The 22,784-nt window shown below is 37.5% G+C and overlaps 1 protein-coding gene across 1 annotated transcript; it reads right to left on the reverse strand.

The window, feature by feature from the left end:
* Positions 1-1,996: 1,996 nt before the first annotated feature.
* LOC135771818 (NLR family CARD domain-containing protein 3-like) lies at positions 1,997-22,055 on the reverse strand. Its single transcript, XM_065282190.2, has 9 exons — positions 22,009-22,055; positions 14,781-14,861; positions 14,592-14,675; positions 12,687-14,411; positions 12,431-12,607; positions 6,417-6,590; positions 2,747-2,920; positions 2,294-2,467; positions 1,997-2,089 (listed from the first exon to the last, which is right to left on the reverse strand). Exons 2-9 carry the CDS (start codon positions 14,804-14,806, stop codon positions 2,029-2,031), a joined length of 2,595 nt encoding a protein of 864 aa, XP_065138262.1. The 5' UTR covers positions 14,807-14,861; positions 22,009-22,055; the 3' UTR covers positions 1,997-2,028.
* Between the last annotated feature and the right edge of the window lie 729 nt (positions 22,056-22,784).

The following is a 22,784-nucleotide window of genomic DNA, read 5'->3' on the forward strand; positions in this document are numbered from 1 at the left end:
GCTCTTTGGACAAAAGCTGACAAAATGTTCATCGGTCTGAGCAGTTAACTCAGTTAAGACATCCAGGTATTAAAATCATTATCATCAAAATCTCCTCAAAGACCCTGAGAAGTAATGGGTGTAAGGAGGGCAAATGTGAAAACTATTAAATGATTTCATTGCTAGAAAATGTTATTTTGTGTGTTTGGTATAATACAATGTGTCTGCATGGTTTATGGTTAAAAAACATTATTTTCCACATACCGTACATTTTTGTAGCTCCAGACTACACTCTCATCCTGATTCAGGATTCCTGAAACGCACTGTTTGAAAAGCTCTGTGTCCCTGATCGGTCAGCTAATCTAGACGTTGTGATTGGCCTGAATACATCTGATGTTAGACGGAAATGTGACACTCCTTAACATGTTTAAAAGATTTGGTTACTAACAGGAGTTAATTTATAGGCTTTGAGTCCGGAGCGGGAGGAATTATGATAATGTCGGTCTTGTCTATGTCAACAATTCCAGGAAGTAAACTGTTGCCTACAATCCATATGTTTGTTGTAGTCCAAGAAAAGAGATTTATGTTGGAGACGATAACTCGCATCATCGCTTACTTTGGGGTTTGTCCTCTTCCATATCGTTAACATGTACTAATACACAGACACACCAAAGTAAATGTAAAAACCTGAATCGGATAATTGGTGCTCTTTAAATGAAACTGAATTATCTTTGTCATGGAAATGGACCCATTTATTTTCTTTTACAGTTTGTACAAAAACTTTTTTTAAACAAAAATCTTATACAAAAATATGTTAACACGCATATTACATACATAAATGCATAACATTTAAAGCATACATGAACAAATTTTGTACTTTTGTAAATCCTACAGTTCTGTTTATTTTAGTATTTGGTTAAAGTCGCAATGAAATTGAAATGAAAAACTGTAATTTGTTTTGGAATATTGTGGTATTATTTACAAATGACTTATATGTGAGCTTCATTATTTCTAAAAAAAATCATGTGCCCTCATAATCTTTAATCAAAAATGCAAATTTCCTCCACTCCTCAAAACGATCTCTCTTTACGTCTGGTCCAATGGTATGGCAGGTGGGCGTGGTCCAGGAAAAGATCGCTGCAATTAGCATCACGAACCAACTTCGATGATCCAATCAGATCTCGATAGACAAATTCAAATCCAGCCCTGCCTTAATTCATTTCAGATGCCGGTTTCACTCAGATATACGTCACCACGTTTCATGGCGACTTTAATGGTTCAAAAAACACATTTTCCAAAAACCGTACATTTTTGTAGCTCCAGATATCCCTTGCCTTAATCAAAAGCTCTGATTTTGTACACAACTCATCGATATGAAAAGCGCTGTGTCATCCGATTGGCCAGCTAATCTGTACCTTGTGATTGGCATGAATACCTCTGATGTCAGCCGGAAATGTGACACTCCTTACCATGTTTGAAAGATTCGCTCACAATCCAATGCTAACAGGAGTTCACTTACAGGCGGTGAGTCCAAGCGGGAGGAATTATGATAATGTCGCTCTTGTCTACATCACCAATTCCAGAAAGTAAACTGTTGCCTACAATCCATGTTGTAGTCCAAGAAAAGAGATTTATGTTGGAGATAACTTGCGTCATCGTAAACTTTTGGGTTTGTACCTTTTGTATATTATTAACATGTACTAACACACACTTACACACCAAAGTAACTGCAAAATCGTGAATCAGACCATAGTTGCTCTTAACACAAACCCATTTGAGAAACTCTGTCTTTTACAGGTGAAAGACTGTAAAGAAATAATGTCATTGTTAGTTTACACACACACGCACGCACGCACACGCACGCACACACACGCGCACACACACACGCGCACACACACACGCGCGCACACACACACGCGCGCACACACACACGCGCGCACACACACACGCGCGCACACACACACGCGCGCACACACACACGCACACACACACACACGCACACACACACGCACACACACACACGCACACACACACAGACAGAGAGAGAGATCAGGATGTCGTCTTCAATGTTCTGATGCGTTTGTTGAAAAATAAGGCCAATGGTGAAAAGCTGTTAAAACAAGTATAAAATAATTGTTATTTTATTGATTTAACTTGTGTTAATGAATTCAACAGAGAAAATACAGTAACGACTCATTTCTTTAAGAATGAAGTAAAACATTTAGTCACATATGTGCAAAAAAATATCAAATTAAAAACATCAACTTAACATGACTGGATGGCATGACATTTTTAAATATGAATCAATACTCACCGTATCTTTTTCAGTTTGTAACGTGGATCATTCACCAGATCAGAGATCAGCTTCACTCCTAAATCTCCCAGCTTATTCCCAATCAGAACCAATTCAGTCAGGTGTGATGGGTTTGATCTCAGAGCTGAAGTCAGTGCGAAACAACCTTCATTTGTGATATTACAAGCATTCAACCTGTAGAAAACAAATGAGACAAACTTTACTCTTTCACTTTAGTTAGATGTAGTTTAATTGTTGTATTTTTTGTTTATTTATTCGTTTTAATTTATTACTTATAACTTTACATTGCCATTAAAGTGAAATTACTCAACCAAAACACATCATTTATAAGAAAACGTGTCAGATGCATTTAGAGGGTTTTGCATCTGAACTCGTCTTCTCTCTTTAATTGACAGTTTCATAATATCTCTTTGAGAACCACATCATGTGTGACTATCAGAGAAATGATCTTACTTCAGTATCTCCAGTTTACACTGAGGATTCTCCAGTACAGCAGACAACAGCTTCACTCCTAAATCTCCAAGATTATTATTAGACAGACTCAGATCTCTCAGGTGTGATGGGTTTGATGTCAGAGCTGAAGACAGAGCAACACAACCTTCATCTGTGATTTTACAATCACTCAACCTGTAGAGAACAATAATACACTTCAGTATCTCAGATCACAACACACAAATCAGATCAACATGGATTTCCTTTTGTTTGTTTATGTGTTATTATTGTTTTCGCAGCACAGTAGCCTAAAGGCTATTGGCTCTGAACTAGGAATGTTATTCGATTAATTGTCGATAACAATTTAATCGATAAAACGTAACGGTTGTTGAATAACCAAGATCATGCATGTGTGTCCGGCGCCTGCGCAAAACACATACAGCCGGAGAAAAACAAACTAAGCGAGGGCACAGAAGTTAAACTAGCCATGATGACAATGATGCTCAATGTCAAACACACACCTGGGCTTTTTAACAACATGCGAGACGAGGGTGGCGGCCACGCAACGAAATGACATCTGCAATGGATCTGAGAGGGTCCGAGGCAGAAAATGCAAATACAGTTAGAATACTGAAAGCAAAGACCCTATTCAGGGAAGCCTGTAAGAATAGCATAGCAACGCCCAGAAGCCATTTTTAATAAACAGATTATAATGTAATCTTAAATTCTGGCAAGAAACTGTAAAATGTAAACTGTAACTGACTGTCGTTAAACTCTGAACGCCCGCAACATATATCACTAATCATTATTGACTGGCTGAGGCACTGCACGCTAGCAAAGTTGACTGTTGCAGGTTTTCTTCATACACGGCAATGGCTACAGCCATTCACACTCTGTTTGTCTGTTTTATTCATACGTGAAGCTAGAGGGCGCTTGTGACAGTGTGTCTCATTATGACAACTTAATGAAGACGACGTAGTGTCATGTAGAAATTGCCGTTTTATTCAATAACAGGCAAATGAAGATGGTGTGATGTTTTAAAGCATGGAGACAATAAACACAATTGAGATGATATATGGTTTATCTGTCTTCTTCACGCTATGTTGGGTATTTTATAACAATACTATACATTTATAATGCTATGCTAATCGAGCATAAATAGCATAAAATAGTTCTGTAAAATAGTTTTCTCATTTTGTGATCAGAAGACACATGAGATTACGCATGGTTGTTTAAAGCACTCGACTTTTGATGTTTTAAAGTAAGTTTTATTATAAATCTCTTTATTTATCATGTTTTAATGGTGGGCTAATCTAACATGTTATTTGCTGTTCTGTATAACATTAATGTTACACGTGCTGTTAACATGCTCTGAAGATATGAGATATGTTTTAGGGATAATTTCGACTGGTAAAGCTTCTTTTTAGGTAACCTTAAGCTTCTTTGGAAAAAAGGCCTTTGACACAAAGAAATGAGGGATAAAAACCCTGAATAGAAATTCGTAAGTAATAATAATAAAAGAATAAACTTTTTTTCAATGTAACATTGCTGTACTTTGGGTTTACGTTCAAGACGTTTTTTTTTATAAGAGTTATGCTCTGGCTTGGACTCGATTGTATGTGGTTCATTACCTAATGCCTAATCAAACACACCTGAGCAAGCTAATCAAGGTCTTCATGATCACTAGACAATAGCTGTTTCTCAATACCAAGTACGCCAAACTCGGACTTGTGTCCTTCGTAGTTCGAACTTGCAAGTTCAGACTCGGAAGAACGAACTCCTGACGCGAAATGCATTCTGGGAAACTTCGCTGTCATAAGTCCACACAAGTCTCCTCTGATGCATCCTCGATAAAGTGGGCGGATCAAGAACACATCCGGGGATTTTATGTGAACTTGGGCTTGATGCGAACTTTGATTTGGAACAGTACTTGGTCTGCGACTGATGACGTTTCACAAGTCCACAAGAATACAAGTACAGACAAGAACGCATATTGAGAAACGGCCAATCACAGGTAGGTAAGTTTGATTAGGGTTGGAGCTAGGGCTGCACGATTTTTTCCATGGGAATTGAGATCCCGATTCTCTCACCCGATTCTCTTTATTTTAACAAAAACATTTATTATGCACTTAACTAAAAAATGTGCTACAGGACTTTCAGTTATAATAACGTTTCTTAAAAGTCTCTTTTTCTTATTTTAGACCCCTTAAAATTTAGAATAATTTAAAATTTGTTAGCTCTTAAATTGCACCTGTGCTTTTTGTACTATCAAACTGGCCAACCTTAAAACTTTAAAAACACTAACGTTAAACCTTTAAAAGACTAAAAGATCAACATTTTGAGGCATCAGAGAGAAACGCAGACATGTAACAATGTTCCCCTCATGCGAAAAACCCTTTCTAATGGGGAACGCAAAGAGGCCGTTTCTCAATGTGAAGGCTGCAGCCTCTCTGGAGGTCGCATTTCTAAACTGCGCATCATAAAGACTGTCTAATTTCAGAATATTAACAATTAACGTTATAAAGATGACTAATATTTTTAGTTAATAATAAATTGTTGAAGTATGTTAATGACTTGCGAATGTAATGCTCCGAGTCCGTTAACTCAAATGAACCAGGCTTGATGACGTATACAGCCTGCATGCGACCTCCTGAGGTTGCAGCCTTCCGATTTAGAAACGTCCGGAGCCTGAGGTAAATAATTTCCTTGCCTTTTTTCGAAACCAATGTTGTTGCATCTTCACTTTCTCCGTCGCCACCAGGATTTTCCACAGTGACACTCGTTTATCCTCTCTTTTTTGTGAAAATTGCCGCTCCAGATCCACCAAGTAAACGACTGTGTTTAGGTCTGCCGCCTTGTTATACGTCACGCGAGTGACAGCGGAACGCCGCAAATGAGATGAGAGAGAGGAGAGAAACGATCGGGTCTGATTGGTGAATGAATAGGGTTTGGTTTTACCCTGTATGAGTGTGTGTTAGCAAGTTTGACTGATATTCTTGGGTTGTTGTAATGTAAATACGTGAACACTTGAACGCAGAAACTGAATACAGGGAAATACTGTAAATGCAAGTGAATCGCCGTCATTTAAAATGAAGATCGCCTATATGTATGAATCGAGATCGTGATTCTTTTTCGATTAATCGTGCAGCCCTAGTTGGAGCTAAACTATTGCTAGGCCCTCCAGGGTAAGATTTTAACAGGGTAAGATTTCTTCATCTTTTCTAAATTTGTAAATGTCCTGTAAATATACTTTCAAAGCAGTGCAGACATGTGCGCGTGCAAGATGGACGCGAGAAGAAAGTACTGTACCTTTTCTGTCTGCTATGATTCAGGCTTTAATGCAACCTGCTTGTGCTTTAATAAGGCGTTTATCATTGTTTGCGATCCATGACGAGAAACGGACGTAAGTCCAACATTACACAAAAGTACTGATCAATCCATATCGAGTAAAAATATCCGGAGCTTACCACAGTTATCGTTCCGAATTTTATCGCGATTCGATGGGATATCGTTTATCGACACAGCCCTATTGAGAAGTAACCGGTCGATAACCGGCCGACCCCTAGTCTTGAGCTCTGGTGTTTGTGCGGTACGCTCCTTGTTTCTGCCCCTGTCTGGCATTTAGCTATCTGGTCTTCAAGATACTTGACAATTTCACTCTGAGAATCACATCATGTGTGAATGATCTTACCAGAGTTCCTCCAGTTTACAGTTAGGATGCTCCAGGAAAGCAGATAGATGCTCCATTGCTGAATCTCCAAGATCATTGTTAGTCAGATTCAGATGTCTCAGGTGTGATGGGTTTGATGTCAGAGCTGAAGACAGAGCTGCACAACCTTCAACTGTGATATTACAATGACTCAACCTGTGGAGAACAATGAGACACAAAACACACACACGTCAGATCAAGGTCATTTTAATGTGATAATTCACTCCAAAATCAATATTTTATTATAAATCACTTACCTCCGTGCTTTTTTCAAACCCATAAAATTTTTCTTTAAATATATTGTGGATAAAAACCAGGAGGCTTGTGAATGTCCCACATGCTATTTAACCGCCGCTATTCAAGCCCAGAAAAGAATGAAAGACGTCACCAAAAAAGTCCACGTGCCATCAGTGGGTCAATCAGAATATTTTGACATTAAACTTTTTTTTTCACTTTTAAGTACATTGACAAATCAAGGTAAACTGATTACTGAATTCATGAGTGTGTTTAATTTAAACAGATGTAACATCTATAGTTATGTGCTGGCACAGAGTTATGCTGCATTTACACCAACCGCGGTAAGGGCGTGAAGCGCGAGTGATTTCAATGTTAAGTCAATGTGAAGACGCGTTGACGCGCGTCAGGAGGTCCCGCGGCGCGGAAGAGACGTTCGGCGCGGCGCGGAAGACGCGTTTCCGCCTCTTTCGCGCGTGAAGCTCGGGCGAAAGGCGCGAATTGAGCGTTGTGCGCGGTACGCGCGGTAAGCGCGAATGGTGCTTTTTGTGCATTTTGCGGTTCATGCGAATTTACGGCTGACGCCCGAGTTGAAAAATTTGAACTTTGGCGGAATTTCGCGCCGCGTTAACCAATCAGGAGCCTGCTTGCTGCTGTGGTGGCAGCCCCGCCCGGAGTCACTCACTCAAGCAGTCACTCGAAGCTATATGACACGAGTTGTTATTTCTATAGTGGAGACAGGAATAAAAAGGACCTCGCTTGGAAGAGTGTCAGTAAGGACTTTGGGCAACTTGGTAAGTTGTAATACACGCTTCACTTTTGAGTCACGTGACGTTTATCTACCCGCGCCGTTTATTTTTCCCCATAGTAAGGTTACCCAATACAAAACTAGTAACTCTCTTGATAAATGCACAAGTAACATCAGTCATCTTGCAAACAGACACTCGCACAGCAGTTGCCCCTCCCACAAGAAGCGGATTTTGCTTCGGACGCGCGTCAAATGCTTGCTTTTTCCGCGCGTCTACTCCGCTCTACACGCGCGAATGCATCCAAATTGTTCAAGCGGCAAAGCACGCGCGGTAGACGCGATTTTGACGCCCAAACCGCGTTTGGTGTAAACTCAGCATTAGACTCTTGACTCCACACAGAAACAGCAACGCATGCGGAATGACATAAGGAACATCCTGGTTCTGTTTTTTTTCGCTCTTCTTTATTCTTTTTTTATGTATTATAGAAGTATCGGATCGGGACTCGGTATCGGCAGATACTCAAAATCAAATGACTCAGAGGCAAAAAACCTGATCGGGACATCCCTAGTTAAAAGTTATGCGAGTCTCTTGTTTGTCATCATCATTAGACCTGCAGTATCATGTTACTGAAGATCAGATCACAAGAAGATCAATTCGCAACAGATAAACAATAAATAATAAAAATAGATTTCATGACTTTATTACATTATAAAACATTATATGATTTAGGGCTGCAACTATTGATTATTTTCATAATCGATTAATCGGGTGACTTTTTACCCCGATAAATTGGATAGAATTTATATATATATATATATATATATATATATATATATATATATATATATATGTATATGTATATGTATATGTATGTATATATATATATATATATATATATATATATATATATATATATATATATATATATATATATATATATATATGTATATATATATATATATATAAATTGGATATATATATATGTATATATATATATATATATAAATTGGATATATATATATATGTATATATATATATGTATATATAAATAAATTATATATATATATATATATATATATATATATATATATATATATATATATATATATATATATATATATATATATAAATTGGATATATATATATATATATATATATATATATATATATATATATATATATATATATATATATATATATATATATATATATATATATAAATAAATTCTATATATATATATATATATATATATATATATATATATATATATATATATATATATATATATATATATATATATATATATATATATATATATATATATATATATATATATATATATATATATATCAAATTCAGTGGTGTAGTCTAGATTTTTGTAGTGAGTATACTGTGATTTTTCCCTCTCATCCTTATGCTCACTCGTCCCAGCGCGACACCTCATAAGCACCACAACACTCACAGATGCATATCTTCATGTAACTAAGAGCATTCTGAAAGTGTACTTATGAACACATAAACTGAATGTGTTATCAACATGTCAGTTTATTATAAGAAAAAAAGACTTTAACAGCCAATGGGTTTACAGTTGGGGAAACTGGACTGATTTTTAGACTGGTTTAGTGTTAATCAACATCTAACTCAGGGACAAAAGTTACTTAACTGTTAATTAAATTAAATTAACTGTTTACAATCTTCAATCCGTGGCAAACACATGCATAACTATTGATAACATTACCATGTGTAATTTAATGGTGTAAATGTTTTTAATTAATACACATTTAAGATGACCATGAATTAACTCTTATTTGCATAGTCATTGATATAAAAGCTTATTTTTGCATATAATATAAGCATTGTCTAAAACTGAAAATAGGCTTATACTTAATTATTATTACAAGACCATCTAGCCTAATATTTGCAAGTCTGAACTGAACATCAACGCAGACAAGAATTTCCTCACAGAAGTTTAAGATCATATACATCTTGAACGTAGATATATAAATGAACACATAGAAGGGAAGTTTAACACTGTGAAGCACAAGCAAACATGCAGAGCAACTGAAGGCAGCTAAAAACCATCAGGATATAATCACGGGCTTATTTTATTGCATTTGGAGCCATTATACCTCCAGATAAAGTAATAAACTGGACTGATGATTTCAATGTTGTTTACTCACATGTGCGTTGTAAACTCTATGGATTTTATGTTGCAGCACTGCTCACTCGTTCACTTCTCCACATGGACTGTATGTTGTTTACAGTGTCGCGTGAGCAGCTACACTCCAGGTTCGACTTCATTTGGCGTAAAGCAGACCTCTTAGTGATGTCAAAATACCGCGAGAGCGATTCAAAGCAGATTTCTCCATGTGATAACTGGAGTCTCTCTCGCGGTACTATCACTCGCTTGTGGCGCAACACCAGTCTGCTCCCCAGTCACTTTCGCGTCACTATAGTAATTTGATTTCATAGAAATTAATATGCCGATCGGATCGCGCAGTTCGACAGGAAGTATATAGCCTATTATGTATTTCAACCAACCCGCTAAAGTAGCAAGTGTAGCATGCTAATGGTCAGTGCTTCACATGTATATTATGACTAAAAGTTTAAAAATGTCACAAAACCATGCTGTTACGCATCCTCGCGCTATTTTTAGTGGGTATACGGAAATCCTTGACAATTTCTAGTGGGTATACGGAGTAGTCCTGCGTATCACGTAGACTACACCACTGATCAAATTTGATATTTTCACAAATTATAGCTAAATAAAGTACTAAATAGACCTCTCTCACAACTTCTGTATTTGTGACCAGAAATACGCAATGGTCAGTGTTGTGCCTGAATGAGTTCATTGAACTCGTTCATATTTTGAACTGAACTGCCTGATGAACGTTATGTGAACTCGTTCATTCTGGTGCCTATGAACGTGCCGCACTCTTAGTTTAACGTCGTTCAGTAGGGTGCCAGATTTCTATAGAGTCTTCCAGGCAAAATCCCGGCTAAAACACACTGTAAACATGCCTTAATGTGTAGCGGAAAAAACACCCAATCTGGCAACACCGCCACCAGTCAGTGTTTCACGGCTGCATGGGTCATCAAAACAACATTGACTCCGGACGCTGCTGAAATCCCTGCCGCGCCACTCATATAGTTTAACATCAAATAACATCATATTTGTCCTAAATCGTTAACGATTAACATAGGCTGCTGACACATATTCTGGATCTTGAAATAGACTTTGACCAAGCTCACGCTATTTAACGTGCACGTGCGGTGTGCAATACCTGCGAGTTGTCCTACACGCGACGCCTCACAGAGCTTCTCGCCAGGTGTGTGTGAGCCCCTTGAAGCACCAGGCTAGCCTTTCAAGGTATGTGCAAGCAAACAATTAGACGACAGTCAATGCTAATGTAAACCCTGGTTGGTTAAGGATTTAAAGTTGGATATGAAGATAAAATCTGGCGCATTTAACTTAAGTGTTAAAACTGATAAAATAATTGCTGTCTGTGGTTCTATATGGGCTATAATGGCAAGCATTTAAAAAAAATAATATGGGAAAAAAGAACTATACATTTTTTCATTTTTGGTACTGTGAACTAGTTCAAAATTTTGAATTATGAACTGAACTAGTTCATTTTAAAATTTGCGAACTGTGAACTGAACTAGTTCATGTAGAAAGTGAACTTTCCCAACACTGGCAATCGTCATGGTATCTACTTCCTCCACAGTCAAGGCAACGTAAACAGCCATATCTGTTCCATTCATTCCCTGTTGATGGTGAAGTTAGACAATGGATTCAGGCTATCCGGTGGGATGAAGGACCAAACTCCACCATAAAAAAGGGGAGCACTTATGTATGCAGCAGACACTTCACTAAAGACGACTACTTTTTAGGGCTCACTGTTCGCCGCTTGCAACCACATGCTGTCCCTAGCCGTTTTCTTTGGAACGAGTTCACCCCGACACGCACACATACATTACCAGACAAAAATGTTAACTGATGATGATAGTATCCGGCTAACATTATTGTTGCTACACACAAAACGTTCGCTTGGACAACCATAGACAGTAATTGAAGGTAATTGGTACCATAATGCTTCATTCAAAGCAGACTATAATGTTTTAGTAAGGTAGTCTATATCATCTATACTTTACATACATTATGTCTAAGTGGACATGCTAATAATGTGTCATTTTAGTTAACAGTTTAGTAACAGTTAGCCTCGCTCTCTACTTCCCTTGAAATTTATGGACAAATTCTTCATGGAAAAATTTGTACCCTTTAACAGTTCAGAGTTTTTTTCTTTTTGGTCAATTCACATCAGAAAATGTAATATTTGGCAAATCCGTTAATGAAGTTGTGTAGATTCTTTAATCCAATTTAAACTTGCCCGGGTTTATGTTGTTCTGGTGTGTTGACGCTTGACAGAAACTCCGCTTCCACAACAATTACGTATTTTCGGTTATTGTGAGAAAGGTCTATTAGGGTATTCACGAGTAGAAGTGTTCTTTTAAGTGTGTTTATAAGGACGCAAATTAATATTATGTCAGAGTCCGCTGCTTGTGTTGTAAGTAAACATTCTGCACAGTGTTTTTTACATGTTTATTTAAGAGCTTTCTCTGATATTTCAGTGCAATTTCAAAACTTTCACACGCTTGCAAAATAAAACTATGCAGAAATCAGCCGCTTTAGTTTTATCAATGAAAGGCTAAAAATAGTGCTGTACACCATGTGTTTTTCACCAGAAGTCATAAAAGACGTAAAACATTGTGTTCAGTACCTCAGATTAGATAAATAGGCGGGGAGAAGACGGTCACGGCTTGCATTGTATAAATAAAACATGACTGACTTTGAGCAGGCAGCTCCCTCTTTATGAAGAAACAGCACCTGACGCCTGTGCATGTTGGCGGATGGTGGTGCGGGAGCATGTGACGTCACACCAACTAATCGATAATGAAATTTGTTGACAACGAATGTCATAATCGATTTTTATAAAATCTAAAGATCTTACTTCAGTATCTCCAGTTTGCAGTCAGGATTCTTCAGTACATTACAGATCAGCTTAACTCCTGAATCTTTTAGTTTTTTATTATCAGACAGATGCAGATCTCTCAGGTGTGATGGGTTTGATCTCAGAGCTGAAGTCAAAGGAACACAACTTTCAGCTGTGATATTACATTGACTCAACCTGTAGAGAAATAAAAAAATGATGTTGAAAATTACAGCATTAAAAAATGTTTTAAGAGTAAAGTAATGTTTACACTTACTGAACTATTCTACATTCACAAATCACGGGCAGCAGCTTCTGAAGAACTTTCAGTGGTTCAGCTTTGTTTCCATTAATAAATGGATTCATATTTAACTTCTTCAGCTGCTGTTCTGATGTCATCATCACCAAAACTAAAGCTGACCACTGAGATGAAGAGAGTTTGGCTTTACCTAATGTTATAGATGCCAGAAAATGTTGGATTTCCTCCACTATTGAAGAATCACCCAGTTCATTCAGACACTGAAGCAGATTGATTGATTTCTCTGGTGAAGGATTCTTCCTGATCGTCTGTTTGATGTATTGGATTGTTTCCTTATTGATGTGACAGTTGTAGCATGTCAGTAACCTCAGACCTGGTATGAGATTCTGATTCGACTTCAGTGACAAACCCAGAAGAAAACAAAGAAAAAGATCCAGATGTCCATTTTTATTCTGTAGAGCCGTATCTATTGCTCTCTGATACAGATCAAGTAATGAAAGCTGATCTATTTGATTCGGTTTAATTTCAGTCAACACATTTATGTTGTTCTTCATAAAGGCGAGGTGCACATATAGAGCTGCTAGATGTTCCTGAATGCTCAGATGAACAAAGCTGTAAACTTTCCTCTCACACAAACCAAACTCCTCTCTGAAGATCCGAGTACACAATCCTGAGTACACTGATGCTTCTGCTTCATCAATGCCACACTCTCTCAGGTCTTCATCATAGAAGATCAGATTGCCTTTCACAAGATGCTCTAAAGCCAGTTTACCCAGTTTGAAGATCATGTCTTTATTCTTCAATTTCTTTTCATAGTCGTCCTGATGTTTGATGTTTGTCTGGATGATCAGGAAGTGTGTGTACATTTGAGTGAGAGTCTTGGGGTTCCCTCTTCTCTCTGCTTCACTCAATATTCTCTCTAGAACAGTGCCTGAAATCCAGCAGAACACTGGGATGTGACACATGATGTAGAGACTCCTGGATGACTTCAGGTGTGAGATGATTTGATCAGATAGACTCTCATCACTGATTCTCTTCCTGAAGTATTCCTCCTTCTGTTTATCACTGAAGCCTCGTACCTCTGTGACTCGATCAACACACTCAGAGGGGATGAGATCAGCTGCTGCTGGTCTAGAGGTGATCCAGATGCGAGCAGAGGGACACAGATTCCCCTTGATGAGGTTTGTCAGCATCACGTCCACTGAGGTTGATTCACTTACATCACACAACCTCACACTGCTGTGAAAATCCAGAGACAGACGACACTCATCCAAACCATCAAGGATGAACAGCACTTTATATTTATCACTGAAGATTTTCATTTCTTTTGTTTCTGGGAAGAAAAGATGAAGAAGATCTAAAAGACTGAGTGTTTTGTCCTTCATCAAATTAATCTCTCTGAAAGGAAGTGGAAATATGAGGTGGACGTCCTGATTCTCTTTCTCTTCAGCCCAGTCCAGAATGAACTTCTGTACAGAGACTGTTTTTCCAATGCCAGCAACTCCCTTTGTCAGCACACTTCTGATGTGTTTGTGTTTTTCAGGTAAAGGTTTAAAGATGTCATTACATTTGATTGGTGTCTCCTCTGCCTCTCCACTTTTACGTGTGATGTTGAGCTCTGTGTAGATCTCGTTCAGTAGAGTTGGGTTTCTCTGCTTTAATGTTCCTGAAAACAAACACTGAAACTTCTCTCTCAGATTTGATTTAAATGTGTTCAGGACTTCATTAAGTTTAAAGTCTTGGCTGTGAAATGAAAACAGAAGTTAGAGAAGTACATGTATTGAGCAAATTTTATTTTTGTTATCATTTAAAAATCACTTTTTTTATTTATTACATGCTAAAATTATATTGTATTTGAGTATTTACAATCTGATGTAACATTTAAAACAAACATAATCAAATTTCAAATAATCTATAGTTTACCTGAATTCAGAACACATATAATGTGGTTGATTCACAGATTGCTTAAACTTCATCTTTTTACAGACGGGTTCGGTTGCGTCCGGTCTGGATATCAGGAAAAGAGTCAAAAACTATTAAGATTTACTTGATGTGCGTCTTTGTGTGAATAAAACAGTGTTAAATGTAAATGTTATTTTTTTGTCAGGTCACCTCTTAAATGCTGTCGGTGGATCCATTGACCTCTCGTTCTTCAGACACAACTAAACTCTGCATCTGATCTTTTTTGATGAACTGAAATATAACACATCAGATTACTGTTAATCATGCATATTGTATTACTTATCCTCTCCAGGTTTATTATGGATAGTGCTGGGGTTAGTATTCTTACACATATTATAAATTTGTCCATAAGTAAGGGTGTTTTTTTTAAGAAAAATAACAGAGCTGATGTTGGATATTATAGGCCAGTATCAATTTTGCCATCTATAAGATTTTTGAGCATCTTGTGTATGAACAGGTGGAGGAGTTTTTTTATTAGGCATGCATTATCTATTATATGAGCTACAGTCTGGCTTTAGAGCTGCATATTTGACCGACACCCGTCTCATTCACCTTTTTGAATATGTGCGTCAGAATTTTGATCAAGGAAAATTATGTTGGTATGCTATTTCTTGACTTGCAAAAAGCATTCGACACTGTGAACCACAAGATTTTGATTTCGAAATTACAGTGCATGGGTTTTAGTAACTCAGCGCTCATAAGGTTCACTTCTTTCTTGACAAACAGGCCCAAGTCTGTGATGTTGAGGGGACGACTTCTGACACACAGAGTATAACATGTGGAGTGCCCCATGGTTCGATCCTGGGGCACTTATTATTTTTGGTATAGACGGTTTCAGCAGTAACAACATAAACAAGCGGCTGCACATAGCTTCCAGTAAACTCCGCTAAGAATAAATAACAACAAAGTTCTTTAAACGTAGTTTATTTATATAACAAGCAAAAAAAACAACACATAGATTACCTAGGAAACCAAAACATTTGTTATTTATCAATTTAGCAACTAGTAAGTAAGGAAGTAAGGTACGGATCCAGACGTGTATCACATGCTTCCAATGAAACCGTCTATATATAAATTATGTTTGATCAGCTGATGTTTGATCATAAATGATCAGCTGCAGTACGGTGCAAGCTGCTTTTATATGCTGATGATCCAGTTTTACTTGTCCCAGGGTGTAATGTAAAAGACATTGAGAATACTCTTGGTATAGAGCTCGAGTCTGTTAGCCAGTGGCTGGTAGACAATAAGCTCTCTATGCATCTGGGCAAGACTGAATCAATCTTGTTTGGTACAGATTCAAGTGTTGGTTCAAATCAAGTGTTAAATATTTGGGTTTGACATTGGATCAATCACTTAAAAAAAACTACCTTTGGACAAACTGTACTGTCTATCAGAGGAGGTCAACAACCATCTTAAAGGGATAGTTCGGCCAAAAACGATATTAAACCCATGATTTACTCACCCCCAAGCTGTCCGAGTTACATATGTCCATCGTTTTTCAGACAAACACATTTTCGGATATTTTAGAAAATATTTTAGATCTTTCTGTTGATTAAATGTAATGTTACGGGGTCCAGCTATAGTCCACGACCTTCAAGTCCAAAAAAAGTGCGTCCATCCTTCAGAAATTAAATCCAAACAGCTCTAGGATGATAAACAAAGGTCTTCTGAGGGTAATCCGCGCGGTGTTGTTGTAGAAATATCCATATTTAAAATTTCATTACCGTAATTAACTACCTTCCGGTAGCGCCGCCATCTTAGTCTCGTCGTCATTCAGGATGAGCGCTTACGCTGCGTACAGAGGTTTCTCTGCTGCTGCTCTGTCCCCCCGCCCTCCGAATTTGTCATACGTCACTAAGAAAAGTGCGTACACTACGCTAATACTCTCTCCTGAGTCTAAGATGGCGGCGCTACCGGAAGGTAGTTAATTACGTTAATAAAATTTTAAATATGGATATTTCTACAACCACACTGCACAGATTACCCCCAGAAGACCTTTGTTTATCATCCTGGAGCCGTTTGGATTTAATTTGTGAAGGATGGACGCACTTTTTTGGACTTGAAGGTCGTGGACTATGGCTGGACCCCGTAACATTACATTTATTCAACTGAAAGATCTAAAATATTTTCTTAAATATCCGAAAATCTGTTTGTCTGAAAAACGATGGACATATGCAACTTGGACAGCTTGGGGGTGAGTAAATCATGGGTTTAATATCATTTTTGGCCGAACTATCCCTTTAAACAATTTCTTAAAAGTTCCCAGCTCTGTCATCATTTTAACTAGTCTTACTGAAGTAATATAATCTGTCTGAATGTGTGTTAATGTGATTCTTGTTTGATTGTATATTGTTATATTCTGTCGTCATGCACTATTTCGTATGTTGTTGTTTTCCTGCTTCGGGACTACAGGTGAAAATTAGCATTTATGCTATAACCTGGCTCATTTACAGTCTTTACAGTAATGTTAGACTGTTCATTAATGTGCACTGTCCCGACTAAATAAATAAATAAAAATAAATAAAGGTGAATCCATGCAGCCAAGGTTTTAGCCAAATATGCGTGTAAGTAAATGTTTTTTATATCGTATGACAAAGCTTTTTGTCTTCGTTTCAATGCCATGTAGATTTTGCTTGCTCTGCATGGTTTTCTGAGTTGACTATGAAATTTAAAAATAAATTTCAAGTGCTGCAAAACAATGTCATTCGGTACCTACTAAAAGTACCCTCCCGTACTCATATAGGTAGGGGGGAGTTTACAAGAGCTGGTCTACTACCTGTACATCTAAGAACAGTTGAAACATATGTTTAACATTGTTAATGGTCATGCCCCCAAATATTTGTGCTCTAATGTACACATGGTCCATACACAGCATGGCTATAATACTAGAGCCAGCATTCGCTCTTACTTAGTTCTTAGAGATACAAATGCAATTAAAAATCCTTTTTTTATACTGGTAGCATGGCATGGAATAGTTTGCCTACTGTTACAAAACTCTTATCATCGCGAGTAGGGCCGGGTCTACGGGGGGGCTGGGGGGGCATTCCCCCCCCAGATTTTCCTTCTGCCCCCCCCAAAAATGTCCAGCCAACCTTAAAATAACGGAGTCTCTTTAAACAAAAAACGTCTTCTATAGGCAAGCGCTATCGTTTACAGCTCCCAACCACTATCGTCTGATTAGCTTGTTCAAGCTATGGAGGTCTTTTCAGCAGTATTTAAGTCATAGGAAAAGTACTACTGTTCTCTATGACGGTAACTAAAAAAAAAAACGCATCTTTAAAATATATATCAGAAACAATGCAATTTAGTATTACATAAACGTAATAACCCAACACATATTAAATTAAAGGGACACAAGGCAGCATTTTTATGTTAATAAATCATTTTCGTAAGTCGGTATATGGTTAAATGACTCATTACATGACGAATGAAGACTCTCTCGCCCGCCCCTACCATCTGTAGGAAGAATACCCCACTTGCAAGTTCGCTGTATCCGACCCGGTGTCCTTCAGTCTCGTATAGTCTTAGATATAGAACGCATTTACTCCCAGACACTAGGGGGAGCTAGTAGAGAAATAATACTCAGACTTGCCTTGTGTGCCTTTAAAACTTTTTTTATAGTAAAACATGCTCAAAATAGCCCCTTATCCTTTCTTAAGCCGAAAGTATACTAGGGACGTCCGGGTATGTGCGCTGTCCGCATGACGTCATTTTCGTCATCAGGAGGGTCCGCGGACCGTCCGCGTGCAGCCCAAAATTTGAGACCGCGCGGACAGTGCGCGTACAGTCTGCGTACGACAGCGCATGCGCGTGAAAATATTTAGACAGGACACTCCACTATAAACAATTATACAAAGGAAATAGACAGCATTTGCACACACACTATCGTTTTTCTTCTTTAACTTTTACTTCTTCCAAGAACAGAAAGCTGTGGAGCATGTTTGTTTGATTCCTGACTTTGTTGTCTTGTTGTTTTTTCTAAACTGTGTTTGCAATGGTGGATCAGTTACTTTTCTTCACCTATCCTAATGTTTTAATGTACTGTAAATGTCTCCAAATCAGTGCTGCCCTGACAACCTGTTAGACTAATAATTTGAATAAGAAATCATTTGTATTGCGTATAGTGTCGAACGCGGCCATCCGCGTGTAGCCGCGGGCACTATACTCGGAAAGTTGCGCGGACGCGTGCGCGCGCGAGCCGGACGCGGAAAAAAAGTATACCCGGGCCTTTAGACTCACCTCATTATTTATTCATTCAAATACAACAGCCAATGGCAAGTCTCCAGCAGCATTTAATGTGTTTGTTTTAGACGTAGTTCTGTTTATTAAAATTAGAATATGCAGTTTGGTTGTGGCATACTATATAGTAGATATAAATGATATAAGATGTTTATACAGTAAAAATACAGTATTGTAACAGCTGAGCATCGCGTGCAGTTTTAAAATCAAATTTTAGCGGTTTTGTCATCGTCATTCATCAGCTCATTCAGCTCGCGTTTGAGAATAACTTCACACGCAAAAATCTACAGACTTTTAAGTTCAAGAGGAGCTTTCACTCCGCAACCTCATCGTAAGGTAAAACGTTGTATTTTATAATGTTGCGTTGTATTATAATATCTAATTTGCTGTGTTATGAACAAAGCAGTGGGATTTATCTTTGGTCTCGTCACAAATCACACTTACAGTATTTAAGGGCTTGTGATTTTGTCTGGTGCTGTTACAGGATAACCTTTGATGAATTTGTCATGCATGTCAAACTGCTTTCATGATGTTTCAAAATAGATTATTTAAAGCATTGTGCTTTGTTGTGATATTTGAGGTTGCTGCAGCAGCATGTATGATAGGGTCAGGAATTAATGACAATACAGCTTATCACATATATCACATTGAAAATACATTATTTTAAATGAAGAAAATGTTTGAGAAGTGGAAATAAAGTTCCTAATCAATGCATATGTTGGGTAGGTATAAGAATGGCTTTAATTTATATATAAGTGAAATAATAGATTAAATGCAGTGTAAACATTAATAAAATATAGCTATATGTACAGCTTTGTATTCATATCACCTGCTTGCCTGATTTCATTAACTGTGACTAAATGAGTCAAACTTGTGTAATCATTATAACATTATAAATCATTAATCTAATTGCATCTACTTTTAAAATTTGAACGTGCAAAATGACATATGTCTTATAATAAAAGGCCATTTATAGGCAAAATAATATTGGATTGAAACATCCATAATTTTAGTGTATGAATCATTTTAGTCAAGAAATGGCTGCCCACCCAAAAATCCTGACTGCCCCCCCAGTCCAGCAAGCCTAGTACCGGGCCTGATCGAGAGGGTGTTTTAATACAGGTCAAAAACATTTATGGGACAGGGTCATAGCTGCCAACTCTCACGCATTCGCCGTGAGACTCACGCAATTGACCCCATTCTCACGCTCTCACGCCACACATCCATTTTCTCACGCAGGCTCGTGCCCACCATTGAGATTCCCATTGAGTTTAATAAAAGTCATTAAATAATTGCCTAATATACCTAACTGTAAATACTGTAAAACGCATACCTCTATCTGGCGTGCCTCAATCAGCATAAAGCGCTCGTCAAAGTCAAAATGATGCGAAGGCCAATCAAATCAAAGAAGGTGGAGTTATTGTTTACAGATGCCGGAGCGTCAGCTACAAACTACAGAGCGAGTGCGCGGCTGCGCGATGGTGAAAGAGCAACGCACGATGTAAGTAGCTATAAACCAGTGCTCGCAGTACTGACACTTTTATATTTTAGCGTACCTTCACTGTCTTTTGCGTGCCATCCCCTTCTCATGTTGCTGGTACTTTGCTGCAAAGAGTCAAAGAGCATTTCACTTTATGTGGCGCTGCGCAGAAAGTTCGGCAGCTAGGACATCAGAGTACCGCGAGAGCAATAAGAAATGTTACAAGTAAGTCCGCCTTTACCTTTGCTCTCGCGTTACTCTGATGTCATACGCTGATCAGTCAGCTCCGCCGCAGTCGAACACACAAAGCGTCAAGGTCTGGATGAAAAGCAGAGACTTGCCCGGATTCCACGCACGCAGAAACCCTCAGAAAACAGCAATTTTAATCAACCCTAACCCGCGTGTTCATGTTTTTAAGCAGTACAAGCCTGCGTGATGTTTGCGGTGACCGGTTTTAATAAAAGAGAAAAAAGTCAATTGATATTTGACATCTATAAACAATAATATATACGAAATATAATTATATGGTCTTGACATGCACATTATCTGTTGCTGTAGTTTAATATAAAGTACTCATTTGGTTTATTTGATTGTGACAGTGCCTCTATCACCAATCAATCACAAATCATCACTTGCTTCTCTCAGTGGATAAACTGAATCAAAGCTGCTGTTATCTGCAGTTATACATTTTACAGAGACCAGTATTCATTAGATTTTAAGAACTTTTTTGGCACTTTTATCAGAAGGAAAGCATAATAGAAATCAAGAAATGTATAAAATAATAATAAAGACTCTAATCTCAGGCATTTAAACTCAGTAAAAGCTTTTATTTCAATTTAATTTCAAAAATATGATTCGATTTTTTACGCATTCTTTTCCAACTATTTAACACAGAAATAGCTAAAATCCACACTATTATCAATTGGCAAATGGTTAGGACTTATATAAAAAATTATTCCCACCCCCCCCCCCCAACAAAATCTCACTCCAAGCTGAACTCAGAAGTTGGCAGCCCTGCAGGGTGAATAAGTTAGTATTGATAAATTGGAAAATCTTTATAGCATTTTTGCTTTTATGTATTTTAGTTTGTTTGTTATGACGTTTTATCTTCTATTTCATATTATATGTTTTTTTAGTCTGCACTGTTGTTTTTCTGTTTATTGTTTTTTGTGTGTAACACCAAGGACCGTGCTGGATAAGTTTTTGTACTTTAGCAAGTTATCCTTTTGGATTACTGTCTTTTTTGTACTGTTTTAATCCAGAAATAAATGAATAAATCGAATAACATTAATGTATCGTTGAAAAAACATATGTTCCGCTATAGTGTGTTGTTAGGACATAAAACATATTGAATTGTTTTCAAACAAATGTGTAAAGCAACAAAACTTTATAATTGTGTCTCGTGTGATTTCCTTGCATTAGCATTAAACTTCACATACGACGAGAATGCAGCATTTTGTACTCGTGCTCAGTTAGAGCAGTCCTTAAACTGTTTTACTCGAGATGTATTTAAATGCGCTATCAAAAATAACCGATGTCCATCGCGTATGCCGATTTATATCTAAACCTTATTATCCCCTCACTTACATTCAGACATTAAAACAGAATCAAACAGTAAAAATTAAAACAAGTAACGTTAGTTATGTGTTAGTTGATTACCTCAAACCCCTTCGAGCTTTGGCGTCAGCGTGTTCGTTTGGTTTAAGCATAGACTGGTTGTTTAGATTATTTGGGGGTCCACTTGAATCACGTGAGGAAACTCAGCCAATAAGTAAGTGTGTTCGAATTCATGCGGCACGGCGGGTGACGGCAAGATACCGCGAGAGCGAATCAAGAAATCATACGGAGAAGTCTAATTTCGAATCGCTCTCGCGGTACATTGATGTCATCAGCCTGCCAGTTTTTGCAGCGCCGAATTAAGAACGCACCTAATAACTACACACACGATAACAGTAGCATATGCTTTTATATGCGTTTATTTTAAACATTTTACTAGGTCACATAAAAGAATAAATCTCGAAAACTAAACGCTAATTTTAACTTTTCAGTGTTACGTCAACATAGCTTTCGAGACATTTTAGATGAGACAGGCCATTGTGATCTTTGCTTTATAGTGCATATTGTGTGTCTTAACTTTTGTTTTTAAGCTCTTTGGACAAAAGCTAAATGTTTATCAGTCTGAGCAGTTAACTCTTATTATGACTGTTTGTCTAAATAAAGACATCCAGATATTAAAATCATTATCATCAAATTCTCCTCAAAGTCCCTTAGGAGTAATGGGTGTAAGAAGACCAAATGTGAAAATGATAAAATGATTTTAAGTGAAATAATCTTTGTCATGGAATATATTTTCTTTTGCTGATTGTACAAAATCTTTTTTAAAACATGAATCTTATACAAAAATGTGTTAACACAAATATTATATATAGAAATGC

This window comes from Paramisgurnus dabryanus, chromosome 8, assembly GCF_030506205.2.
Source record: "Paramisgurnus dabryanus chromosome 8, PD_genome_1.1, whole genome shotgun sequence".
Classification (NCBI taxonomy): domain Eukaryota; kingdom Metazoa; phylum Chordata; class Actinopteri; order Cypriniformes; family Cobitidae; genus Paramisgurnus; species Paramisgurnus dabryanus.

Excerpts from the sequence above, each read along its gene's own strand:
- LOC135771818 (XM_065282190.2), bottom strand. The coding sequence starts at position 14,806 with ATGGATCCACCGACAGCATTTAAGAG. Across the intron at positions 14,412-14,591 it reads TATATGTGTTCTGAATTCAG|CCAAGACTTTAAACTTAATG; the intron begins GTAAACTATAGA and ends TTCATTTCACAG. Across the intron at positions 12,608-12,686 it reads TGTGAATGTAGAATAGTTCA|GTTGAGTCAATGTAATATCA; the intron begins GTAAGTGTAAAC and ends ATTTCTCTACAG.